Raw genomic sequence first — 13,119 nt, forward strand, 5'->3', positions numbered from 1 at the left:
GTCGTGTCGACAACAAACCTACACAGCGTCAGCCCAAAATTGTACAAGTTTGGCGTTGACAAGCCTTTATTAGTGCTGTTGTTACATGAACAAAATGTTCATATTTAAGCAGTAAGCCTAGAATGAGAACTTTTATCGAGGCATTCTGTCATTTTTGCGCGACAAGCCACTACATTTTGTCGTCCTAAATCGTCGATAAGATTTTATCATTTTATCATCCGCGCATCCTAGCCCAGCTGGAGCAGAGACATTTCCGGATATATTGCCGACAGTGGCAATAATTTCCCGACGTCACATGCCAAGCGAGAGTCGGCTCGTTACACGATTAGCTGGGCAATTCGCGATGCGGTACCAATTCAATTAGCATGCAGGAAGTCGTGGCGAGAGCCTGGATCTCTTAGCACATCGCGACCTTCAGTCAGACCTTCGGATATCCCAGCCTTTGTCTGCTTTCCGTATGTCGGATTAGCGTTCATTTCCAACACGTCTATTTTAAACTAGTATTAGTAATATCCCCGTTAAGCCCTTCATGTAAAAGTGCTCTTTGGGAGCCTCAATACTCAATAGTTTATTGCTTCCATAATGTTTACAAAAGGTGTTATTGGTAAGGTAAGATACAATCCCACCAAAAACATTCTGTAAAAAACTAGCCAAGTCTCGATGGAGCTGCTTATTTATCTCTAAAAAGTAATGAAATCTAGACAAAGTCGTGCCAAGTCTATGGTTCCTTACTGCAATTTCTTTATTATTATAGTTAGTGTTGTGTGACTTGGCCGTTGAAGGGTACAAAACCAGGTGCATGACACCATTGCACCAATCTGTCGTCAGAACCGCTACCCATTGACGATGGAAAAGTGCCACTTTGAAAACGTTGATTCAATAACCAGTCAAGTAGGCTTGATAAAGCTGCGTATTTCAATAATACTTTATGTATGATTATCTTATAAAAATTGTTCAACGGCCAAGTCACAAAACATTAACTATAATAATAAAGAAATTGCAGTAAGGAACCATAGACTTGGCACGACTTTGTCTAGATTTCATTACTTTTTAGAGATAAATAAGCAGCTCCATCGAGACTTGGCTAGTTTTTTACAGAATGTTTTTGGTGGGATTTCACTTCTTTTTGTAGAAAGTGGCATAATTATTTGCCGTCGTCTTTTCTTTTAAAATTATCGACATTTTTTTTACGATATTAAACACAAATAAACTAAACGACCTTTAAAATGGACAACAAAGCAGAAGACGTTGTTTTAATAACTTAACCTTAGCCAACCTCACTAGGCATGGAAATGATTGCTATTTTTCATTCATTTTCATTCTATGAAATGATGATTTTTTTTCATATGATTTCACATGCGAAATTTCACAGGCAATGATTTTTATTCGCAGTGTTTTAATGTAGCTCTTTCATATAATGTGCTACTTTTAATGAAGTATGAATTATGATGAAGGATTGCTAATTAGCTAAAATATGAAATGTAACAATATCTGTTTCATTTATGTCGCACAACAAAAAATAAACAGTTTCACAGCACATTAATAACCGCGCGACTAATGAAAATCATTCATTTCATCTGCCTGCTATCTAATGAAATCACACGAATCATGACAAGGAAATCTAAACCTTACACCTTTGAGTTTAAAGTTCATATTTAAAATGCCCAGTTTCGTCCGTCATCACATCTCTTGTCCTTTTCTAACACGCACATGATCAAATCATTCCTTCTTACTCGCTCGGTCGCTTCGCAGAGCTGCGCTCACGAACTTCGCTCGAATGAATGAATGAAATTCATGTGATTCGTGATTTCGTTGACTGTGAAATTATAGCAGTCTATGTGAAGTAAAATAGCAGGTGTGATTAATGAAATTCATTTCATATGATTTTTCACCTGCTATTCATGAAATGTTCCATGCCTAAACCTCACCATATAATAAACGAAATCAACGAAATTCAAATATTTACACAACATTCAACTTAATCGACGTGGCGATCTAGAAAGGAAAAAAATATCTGGACACCGCGGTGCAGAAAAATGACGCTCAAAGTACAAGCGCCATCTAGCGGTGAGCGGTATAGGCGAACACCACGGTGCCGGTGGTATTGATTATGAATGTGGTGTTACTCCAGATCTTCGATTTTCCTAGTTTTTATAGTTTTCCCTTTATGTAGTCATTAAACCCTAACTCTGTACCAAATTTCAGCTCTCTGAGTTTATGGGAAGTACTAGTTCTATTTTGATGATCATCAGTGAGTGAGTGTCATAAATACGAAACTTTGCTTACGCTTAACTTTGAAACTAAATGACCTACAGACTTGAAATTTTGGATTTTAAGTATGTGATTATAGCTTACTAGATAACGAAAATTTCAGCGTTCTGGTCTTATCCAGAGGTTCTCAAATAGAGGCCTGAAAATGCGGCGAAATGGTTCCAGTAAAGGATGGTACGGCAGTGTTTGCTTCGCGCTCGACTTGGCGGGGGCACTGCCGTGCCCCCAGATTATGGACCCTGTCGGGCACTGCATTTAAGGAGAGAAATACTACTTGCATAAATAAATAAACAATTTGAATTTGATAAGTGCTTGTGTTAGGTTGAGTTGGTTCACCAAAAATCAACCAGGAGTCGTCGAGAATTGAACTAGCGTTCCTCAAAATCTCGAATCTGCAGTTCGAATACCTTTAGGCTAATGTCACTTGAATTTTCTCTTCTTTTTCTACAGTTAAGATGAAATATTACAGAGTTTTTATGTTTAATCAAGTTGTAAAGTGTAACATAAACATTTCAAATTAAAATAATAATGAAACGTGTTAATATGTTCCCTTAACCCCACTGCATTCTCATTTTCTTTGATTACTATAATTATATTATCAGCTATTTTGCACGAACGAAAAATATGAACAGACAACAAAATTACATAGTTTTGTTGCAAAATCGCTGCTTATACAGCTGTAACTGTATGATGAAGTTTTATTTATTTAGCAATATTTTCTACATCCTGACTAATCCTGAGGCACCATAGGCATATCATATTGACATCACTCAAACGGGACTAATGAAATCCAGGCCTTCTCAATCAGTTTGATTCAAACCTGCAGTATGTTAACTAAACTGAGAAAAACTTACATAAAGATAAAAAGCTAAATCAAAAATACATTATTTAATTTTGACCACTGGTGGAACTTATGAACGTCAAATGCTTACAGTAAAAAAAAGGTAGCCCTTAAAGGGCACTTTACATGTCTCTTCTTATCTTTTGGGCCCTACCAGCGCTTCGAGACAAACATAATGGCAAAGGCTGAGAAGAAACGCCGGAACAAACTCAGTCACAGAAAATTCTGTATCAAAAAGATGATGTAAAGTTTGATCATCCTCACTCAACCACTGATGAATTTCACTCTAAAAATGAGGGTGGATGACACAGACATGACATACAAATACGTTTGGCCTTGTTTGTATACCTTACCTCACTTTATAGTAGCTACCAGTAACATCTGTGTAACTGTTACGAAACCCACGAACTATGAAACTTGTTTATTTATTAAAGTATTGTCATTCATAAATGTCGTAAGTTAGTAGGCAGATCGAAGGTCGTTCTGAACCATCGACATCATACTAATCTATTAGGTAACGCGACATAGATCTATGGTGAAAAACCCCAAGCAACTAGGTGAGGAAAATCGGATTGTTCTCACACCTTATGTCACGCTCTTAAGGTTCATTTTCCGAGGTCGGTGACGTAATTGCATGCATATTTTCCTTGACTAGGTTGTGATGAAGCGAAGAAATCTTTATTGAATGGACTCATTCACTTCGTTCGTAAAGTGGAAACCCGCATACATTAAACTTAAGCAGACGTAAGATAAGAGAAAAATTATGTATCTTAGTTACGGATTACAAATCAACTAAAATAAATAAAATAAATTAAGTCACAAATAAATACTCTCAAATGAGATAAAGTTCCAATATTGTGATAATCATGCCCAGAAAACGAATTTTTAAAACATTCGATTCCCAATTTGCATGCAAATTGGCCCCAATAGGGATTCGAAAACGATTTTTGCTGTTTTCGTTCGAAATTTGGAATTCGAATTCTTTAAAAATACGTAGACGATAGTCATTTGTTATTAAACAAACAACAATGAGTAAAAGTACTCATTGGAAACAAAATAAGAATCTATTTATTTTTAAATTACTTGCAACTAGCCAGTATTATCCACCAAAAAGTTTGTAACACAAAATCAAGTCCATTCTGTAGATAGGTTTGAAGTAACAAACAAACTTTCTCAAAATCCATTTCTAAGATGAGCATATTGAGCATGAATAATTCCAACTGCCTACTATTGTCTGTTACTACGTCAGTCGCTGGAAAGGTCAGTTAAATTCAATGCCAGTTTGTTCTGGCTGTAGTACCTAATGTATTTTTGATTTCCACTTCATGTTTGTTGTTCGTTATTGATTACGAATTCAAGATTATGTAGAATGGTATTGAGTTATTTGTAGTCTATTCGTCAGGACTGGAATGGTAGTTATTTTTTTTAACAAAATAGTTACTTGAAATATTTTCTTTTATTGCTCGTTATTTATTACCAAGTGTATTTTAAAAGAGATCTAGGCGCTAACGATTTACGCTAAGCTCTTGTTAAATGTTTTATTATAAATACTTAATGCTCAATTATTTATTATGTGTTAAATATGGGTTTAAAATGTTTTGGTTATTATGTTTTGTATATTTTATGTATTTATTACTTGTGGTTAGTCGACAATGTATTGGTGATGGGGATGTGGTGGTGACAGAAAGTGCTTTCCAAAGTTTATCTGTGCTAATCTAACAGTTAAATATTACTGAGTATATTATCTTCATTTGCATGGAACCATTTTCACCTGCAACTTGATGATAGTATTTTCCATGTTTTCACTTCCTTTGGTTACAAGGGAAGTAACTAGATAAGTGCGTTTATCGATTTATCGTGATAAATGGTATGCTAGAGAAACTTTTCCATCGGTATTTTGTTAGTTTGTTGGTGAAAAATAGTTTTATAGTTAAGACAATTCAATTTCAAGGCGAGAGTGAATAGGCACTTACAGGGCAGATAATGGCAGACGATATGTACCATCCTAGACTGCATCCCACTTAACATCAGGTGCGATTGTGGTCAAATAACTGCCTTGTTATCCATAAAAAAAAAAAGATCCTTATTCATTTACTCAGGAAAATCAATTTTCCGTCTTATGATTAATGTCAATGATATTATATAAAAACAAAAGCAGATATGTTATAAGCGCTCGCGCTGTGAATACTCAAATACGTCCCAATTGGGACGTCTTGTGTTTAGTCTTCGTGTGGCCTGCGTCGTGCGCAATCGCGTGCGTACCACACCGTAAGTTCCTGTTCTTACCAAAATAAATAAAAAATGCCATCGTGTGTGTTTCGAAAGTGTACCAATTATGACTCTAAAGTAAACAAAATACAAGGGATCTCTTACCACATGTGATTATGTAAAATTATTTAGTATTTATATTTTCAATTATTTATGCAAACAATCAAGACGCCATGCGCCATGTTCAAGTTAAGAAAGAGAAAGCGATCTTGTTTTGACGTTAGAGCGATAAGGATGCGTGCGCTGCGGACATAGATTAGTTAGTGCAGAATCGTTAAAACTATAGCTATCTCTTTCATTTGCGTGCTATTTCGTATCTTTTGTTTCACTTATCAGTTACATTTGTCAATGTGTGCAATTTGGAATAGCTCGGCACGGATTCAAATCGTAATTTCTATGAACGTAACATATCTATAGTTCTTTAATATCATTGATTAATGTCCAAGATGCCAATTTACAAAATCATAAAATCACGCAATCCAGCAAAATAACACGTGCTTTCAAATTCCGGTCTGATGACCGATTAGCATATTTTGTTGGGTCAGAATGGCCAGTGATCGATTATTATGACGTAATATTAAAAAGAAAAATTATAAGACCTCCTACTTTGAAGAAATTTTTTTTCGTGAAATCATTGAATATTACGGCTTGCCTGCTCTTAAGCAAAAGCATTACAATTTAAAAACTTACCATATTAGTCACCTTATTCCATTCAAGACCCTATCACTATATTAATAAGGTTGCAAGTTTGTCACTTGATGTTAACATGAAATTTCCTTTTCCAGTGGAGAACCCCAGCTTTGAGCAAGGATACTTCGGGCCATGGATCATGTGCAAGAAGATGTTCTACAACAGGGAGAAGTGTGGTCCGGACGTGTCGAAGTTCCGGCCGTCTGGTAAGTCCAATATTGTCTACTTCTAAAGCCCGGTCTGTGAGCACGTAGAATTTCGTCCAATGACCCCAAGCTACCCATCCTTATCGCTCGCACATAATTATATTGCTGTCGCGACTGTGCGACGGGCGGGGGCAGTGAGTGTGCGAGCTTTACACTACTAATATAAAGAAGCAAAATTCTTTAGAATCCTACATTAGCTCGGTGACCTACGAATGCAGGAGTAACCGCGCCTTAAACTTCTGTAATTTCAATGTTGACCACTAGGTATATCTCACTTTGAACAAACTATATCATATTGCGAAGACGTTGGTTTGAATTTCTAAAGTTTTTCTTCCAGTGACGGGGCCACCTTCAATGTTTTATTAATCAATGAAACACCAAATCAACAAAAATCGACTCTAGAATCTTAGGGGTGGGTGGTGGAAGAAAACCTATTTAAAAATTCAAACCAGCGACTTGGCCCGTGGACCAAGCTAAAAGTGGGCCAAGTCACTGGAAGACTAGTTCGTTCGTCCCATAAGCAAAGAAATTACTTAAAATAAACTCTCGCAAAGGTCGAGTCTAAAATAATACGGTAGAAAGCCGAATATAAAATCATATTTATAGTCCTTTATAGATCACTCTATCGGCCTTGATCTCAATTCAAGTCTCAACTACATGATGTTTGTCTGCTCTATGTCAGATTTGAAGATCAATGTTAGTAGTCTGTCGCTTTTAAAAGCTGCTAAATAGAAAAAAAACTCGTATTCATTAACAACAATAACCACTGAGCCCATTTACTGTCTTGAAGCAGTGGTAGGGTTAAGGTAATACTGCCTTTTGCAGAAAGTAAATATTTTTTAAGACTTTCAGCCATAGGAAGTCCACTGCTGAACATAGTCCTCCCAATGACTTCCATATCGCACCGTCGCACGGTTGGTAGCGGCCTGCATCCAGCGCCTTCCTGCTACCTTTATTAGGTCGTCGGCCACCTTGTGGGCTTTATGACTTTATGATTACGTAATGCTCATCACAGTAGTTGTGTTGGTACACTTGGCAAGAGACAAGACATTTCCCTATTTCTTACTACAATATTGTTTCTAAAAACGTATCTTCTCCGATATATTCCACTATGGTAATTTATTACTGTTACTAATGTGTTCGTGTCACGAAACACACCCCAAAACGTCTTTTTTATTTTCATTCCCACTTTGGAAAAAGTTTGGTTTCCTGGCAACCACACCGATTCCCGACCCCCTAAATGTACCCACTGACCTATTTAAAGCGATTCACTTCCCTTAGGGTATAACTAGAGGGAACTATTGATCTAGAGACCTAATTGAGGGTACAAGCACAAGCATTGTTGTGTTCCGGCAGTTAGAGGTAAGATAGCCAGTTCCTCAGTGGTTGAGGATTCCGGGTGAAGCTCGCTTCCACCTTCGGCCTGATCATCACTTACCATCAGGTGAGATACAGGCCAAGAGCTTCCTCGTTGTGGATAAAAAAATTAATAAACCACAAGGCATAATAAAATATAAACACAACACTTCAGAATTTTTTTCCACAGAAAATGCCAATAATTAAATAGCAGGAAGCGTTGGACTGTCTCCAAATTACTGACTTAAAAACAATGAAAGTCTGTGTTTTAGACCAATGTATCGTTCTAAACAAGGTTACTGATGATTCATAGTTTTATCTTAGGATTTAGGAAAATACTGCATCAAGAATTCTAGACAATGCAATATTCGTTATTATGTCGATTCGATAGAGTCACGTACATCTGCTGTTTTGGTATTTCACTTGAGAAATGGCGACGTATGTAACGATCATAATTTCATATCGAAATTTTGTCTACAGGCAGGCATCCAGTTCTAAACCTAGGCACATTATTAAATATAATAATAGTTTATACCCGAAATTCACTTACCATGAAATGTCTACATTTTGCCTAAGTATGTTTATTGAGAAAGACAGAACCTTTCCAAAGCCAAAGGCTTACAGGGCTCATGTTTTCGGGATGTATTGTATTTAAGACCTAATTGTAATATACCAACATGATGCAATAAAACATTATGACTATGACTAAAAGCCTCTATGTTTTGATACTTTCCAAAACTCGTGCCAGCCTTTCAAGTTACCCTCCAAAAATAAGCATCGATGTAACACTATATTTCGCTACAAAGGGGTGCCTTCTCCAACAAAAACCAAACGTAAACACCAGTCCTTTCCACACCATCATACTATACATTTGTGTTGCAATATCGTCCCTATTACAACTGGCATAAGATGCACAATGAAGCTTGATGTGCTGTTGTTTGCGCGATATCGATTCAATTTCCTTGTAGCTAAAGGACTTAATTCTGCATCATTAATCGATTGTCGCGACGGCTTTGTTTATGTAATAGGATATAACGTTGCAGACAGGTGCGTCTGTTTAGTTTAAACACATAGGAAGTTAGGTTTTTCGTTGTTGTTCAAAAGACAAGGTAGGGTACAAAATTTTGGTTGGTATTTTGGAAATATCGTCTTCTTCTTCTCAGTCGCTACACTCTTGTCAGAGTGGTCGTGGTCATCATTTTGAATCACGATTCAGAGTGATGTTCCTCGTAATACGGCGCCATTCCTCGCGGACTGCAGCTTTCCGGGTACTTTCGCTAACCGAGCACTTAGTTGCGGCCCTGATCTGGTCCGTCCATCTCATTGGTGATCTACCACGTGGTCTGGTGCCCTCAACTTTTCCCTGCACTACGAGACGCTCTATGGAGTCATTACTGCGCCGAGATACATGGCCGAAGAAGGTTAAAATGCGTGACTGAACCGTGGTTGATAGGCGCTGTCTGATGCCGAGTTCTTTTAATATGGAGTCATTGGTACGAAACTCGAAAATATCGTCACTGCTCTATCAGTTATTTCACTGTCACTGTGATATAAGAAAAGTTTACTGCGGGGATTACTACTTCTTCTTCTTTGCCTGGCCCATTCCCATTTTATTTGGGGTCGGCCCTCCGCATCATGCGTCTCCAGGCGGTCCTTTCCTGGGTCGCTGTTTACTTGGGCCTCTTTAAGGTCCTTATTTACTACGGACATCCAGTCTGTACTGCAGGGATTACAACTACTTTTGTAAATAAGATCTCTAGGAAAATATTACTAAAGTTTATTACAACTTTTTCAAAGACACGCTCTATTTGAGGTTGGAATTGAACCTGCTCTCTCACGTTTCTTTCCCATCAACTATTTCACTAGTTAGCTAAGGTGATTCTTGACTATTCCCCCTTTTTCCCACGACATAAAGGTAGGCCTATAATAAATTGAATTAGTATTATTATAGCTCTGTCTCTTTCCATCGCACTAAGATCTACATTTGACCTGAAAGTGACGAAGTATTTAATTAGCAATGTCGGTGTTATAACTTTTTGCACAGTAATGCAGGATCCCAGGTAATGTGAACGCACAAGTGTGTGTTTGAGATTCGAATACCAAATTCCAACAGTCCGTTTTTTCGCAGGACTGCAAACGGGATGTTCGTGTGAATGTTAATATTAAAACACGTAGGGATGTCTCCGTGAGAAAGAGCCCTAATAGGTTGGGTTTAATAGAACTGTATAAAACAAAGTCGCTTTCCGCTGTCTGTCCCTATATTATATGCTTAGATCTTTAAAACTACGCAAAGAATTTTGATGCGGTTTTTTTAATAGATAGAAGTGATTCAAGAGGAAGGTTTGTATGTCTACTTAGCACCCGTGCGAAGTCGGGGCAGGTCGCTAGTAGTCTGATATCTTACTGTAGCAATTCCTATAGCCGAAGTCTTTGTTCTTTATTGATTTCCTTTTGCCTGCTATCTAGCGGGTAGCGATGACAAGTCAGACCAAGCGGCAAATCGAAAGAAATTATTTCTTCATGCGCATTAGATTCGTTTGTAGTGTGAATAATGTTAGAAAGTGGATGTTTTGCAATAAAAATATACGTCCAATTCTCGGAAATATGGCGTCACGTTGTCAGTAATATTTCATGCTAATAATTTGTATAAGTAACTTTATTTACGCATGTTTGTTACGCGTAATCTCTGCTTCTGAATTTCTGTAAAATGTTGAGATGAAACGAACGAGTAATATTAAATTGCTAGTTTGCATTTGAAGTGTGGAAGCTGGAAACAGAATTTTCGGATATATCAAATTCTGTAAATTTGATTTCTTTGATACCGTTTGAAAGAGCTCGTGAAGCACTTTCAGGATCGGTAACCAGTTTTTAGATATTTTGTATAATTTAGAAATAATCGAGTAAGATCACTGATCGCTTCGACCCTATACTTGTACTAAAGCGCCACAAGAGTTAAATAAAATTGATATGAAAACTGCGGCCATCTTTACTTCAACACTTAGGCTGAGTTGCACACTTGCACCACCTAACCTTAACCGTGACTATAACGATAACCGGTGGTTTTTGTATGGAGTTTGACAGATTTTTGACGTTTGTTAAAGTCAAAATAAGATGGTGCAACCCAGCCTTAATTATGTTAATTGTTGCATTCATGCATCAGTTCTTTATAATCCTAAGACTTCATTAATTAATACGCGAGACTTTTTTTGCGATTGTGATTACCTATTAATGTATTAACATTCCAATACTCATAGAATGTTAATGTTTATCTAAGGCGCTGGCGCTGCTACCTTTTATGGGTTAAAATCTTTGATGACGTATACAGGCATTTCTTCTCACGCCTACATATAGGTCAGTCAATAATTTATTGCGAACTATAATAAACACAAATTGCTAGAGACTGTTTTTATGATGGTTACGTAAACATTACATAATTTTAATGGCTCTAAATCGACGTCGTAATAAAATAATCAATAGTCTGTCTCCGTACAGTAGAACAAACCTCCTTTTTCGAAATCAAAAAAATTAAGAGAAATACCTACTTTTTCTTTCCACTTAGGAGGAAGTTGATATAGCACACTGGCCAGTATTCTCCGCAATAAATACGTACAGTAGAACAAAACCTCCTTTTTCGAAGTTGTTAAAAAAAGTAAGATAAATACTTTTTCTTTCCACCTGAAATAGCACACTGGCCAGTATTCTCAGCAATAATTATAAATACATACAGTAGGTACATAGAATAGAACCTCCTTTTTCGAAGTTGTTAAAAAGTAGGGAAAATAAGTACTTTTCTTTCCACCTGATATAGCACACTGGCCAGTATTTTCAGAGCCTAGGCCCACTTTGATAAATCTAACACTTGATTGCGTCTGCGGCTCTGCGCTCATTTCCTAATTGATTTGTGCCGATGCGTGCCACCGCGCCTTTGTTTTACTTTTACGATTAATTTCTTTAGCACTTTCTTAGATTGCTGTGGAAATGTTCGTAATTAGTATAGATTTTAATGCCTTTTGTAACTGACAAGTGGGTTAAGTAATAGACGACTTCTTTTATCTTTAACACTGTTTGAGTGATTGAGTGACAAACTGACAAACAACAGCCTAGAGTTGGACCCGAAATGATGTATAGTATTGGAGAGAAAATATTTCGCAAATACTCTAAGGAATACTTTTGTACAGACAACAGCACGTCAAGCGAAACACCGTAGCTGTAGGCTCTTATTAATTTGTAATAGAGGCGATTTTACAACATAAATTTAAAGTCTGATGTGCCATCGTCTGTACATTAAGCGGTAGAACTCTTCAGTTCTTTTTTTAGGAATCGGCTTTTTTTAAATTTTGTATTTTTTGTAGACTTCAATAAAAATTACTCGGAATACTAGTCTATCTTATCGTAGAACTGCTTGGTTCTTGTAGTATAATCCACAAATAAAAAATGAACCAAGAAACATAAAAACAAAATCTAAAATGCCTTGGCAGGCACAAAACACACTAATGTCAAGTTGGCCCTCTATTTTCGCTTTGAGCGACCCCGGTTTCTGAACCACTGGGTTCACACATCGCTTCCTCGGAAACCTCTCTTCCTCCTTATACTAAGCGCCATATGGTTATTTAATTAAATATAGCTAAAGTTTATGTCTAATTTTATACTTGGATATTTAGCACCATTAAAGCATGACCGAATTGTAGCACATATTATCCTAGATATTTTGTAAAATTCAGGCTCTATTGATGAGATTTAGATAAATTATAAATTGAAGACAGGGAAAGTTTTGGAAATTAGTTATGTTAACCTGGAGTTAATCCTAGAGTCTGGCTCTGACTCTGGACTGAACCATAGAGGTTAGTATACAATTGTATTAATCGAAATAACCAAATTATTGGAATGTGTGTCATGAGAATAAAAGTCACGATCATCATCTAAGAAAGAATATAATAATGGTCTTAGAAATGTAAAAATGTAAACGTGACCTAACTCACGAATCACATAAATGTGATACCTAAATTATCGCTTGAACATTCTTGCGAGAAACCATAACGCTACAAACACATATAAAAACATAACGCATTTGCAATTTGCATATTAAAACAACAAGTCGGACCTTGCATGACTCTCAGTGTATTTCATTAGCACTTAACATATTTGACACTAACATGTTTTGTAGATTCGCGTGTAAAAAAAATAATTTCGACAGTCGTCCACATTTAACGGTTTAAGGGTAAGTTGTAGTAGGTTGTAAGCTTTCCTGTTGACTTTGCGTTATCTCCCTCACCTGACAGGTGAAAGAAAAGGACAACGCGATCCAGACTGGCGTTAGCATGCCGTTGTTATGATGTCATCATTGGTTTGAGGCTGCAGCATGTCTGTTATTTCGACAGAAATTTAAAATGTTCTTAAAAAGTTTGTGGCAGACAAATGTAATAAAAGTTTTTATGCTGATTTAAGTGACAAGTAAAGTTTTGGTTAAAACGTCAATGTGCGCATACG

The 13,119-nt window shown here is 36.8% G+C and overlaps 1 protein-coding gene across 1 annotated transcript in view; it reads left to right on the forward strand.

Annotated features, from left to right (window-relative positions):
* Positions 1 to 13,119, forward strand: part of LOC135081349 (uncharacterized) — a 45,019-nt gene that overhangs the window by 5,786 nt on the left and 26,114 nt on the right. The window contains exon 4 of the mRNA XM_063976068.1: positions 6,166 to 6,276. Coding sequence (XP_063832138.1) covers positions 6,166 to 6,276 — 111 coding nt within the window. The remainder of the gene's footprint in view (positions 1 to 6,165; positions 6,277 to 13,119) is intronic.

The sequence above is a fragment of the Ostrinia nubilalis genome, chromosome 19 (assembly GCF_963855985.1).
Source record: "Ostrinia nubilalis chromosome 19, ilOstNubi1.1, whole genome shotgun sequence".
Lineage (NCBI taxonomy): Eukaryota > Metazoa > Arthropoda > Insecta > Lepidoptera > Crambidae > Ostrinia > Ostrinia nubilalis.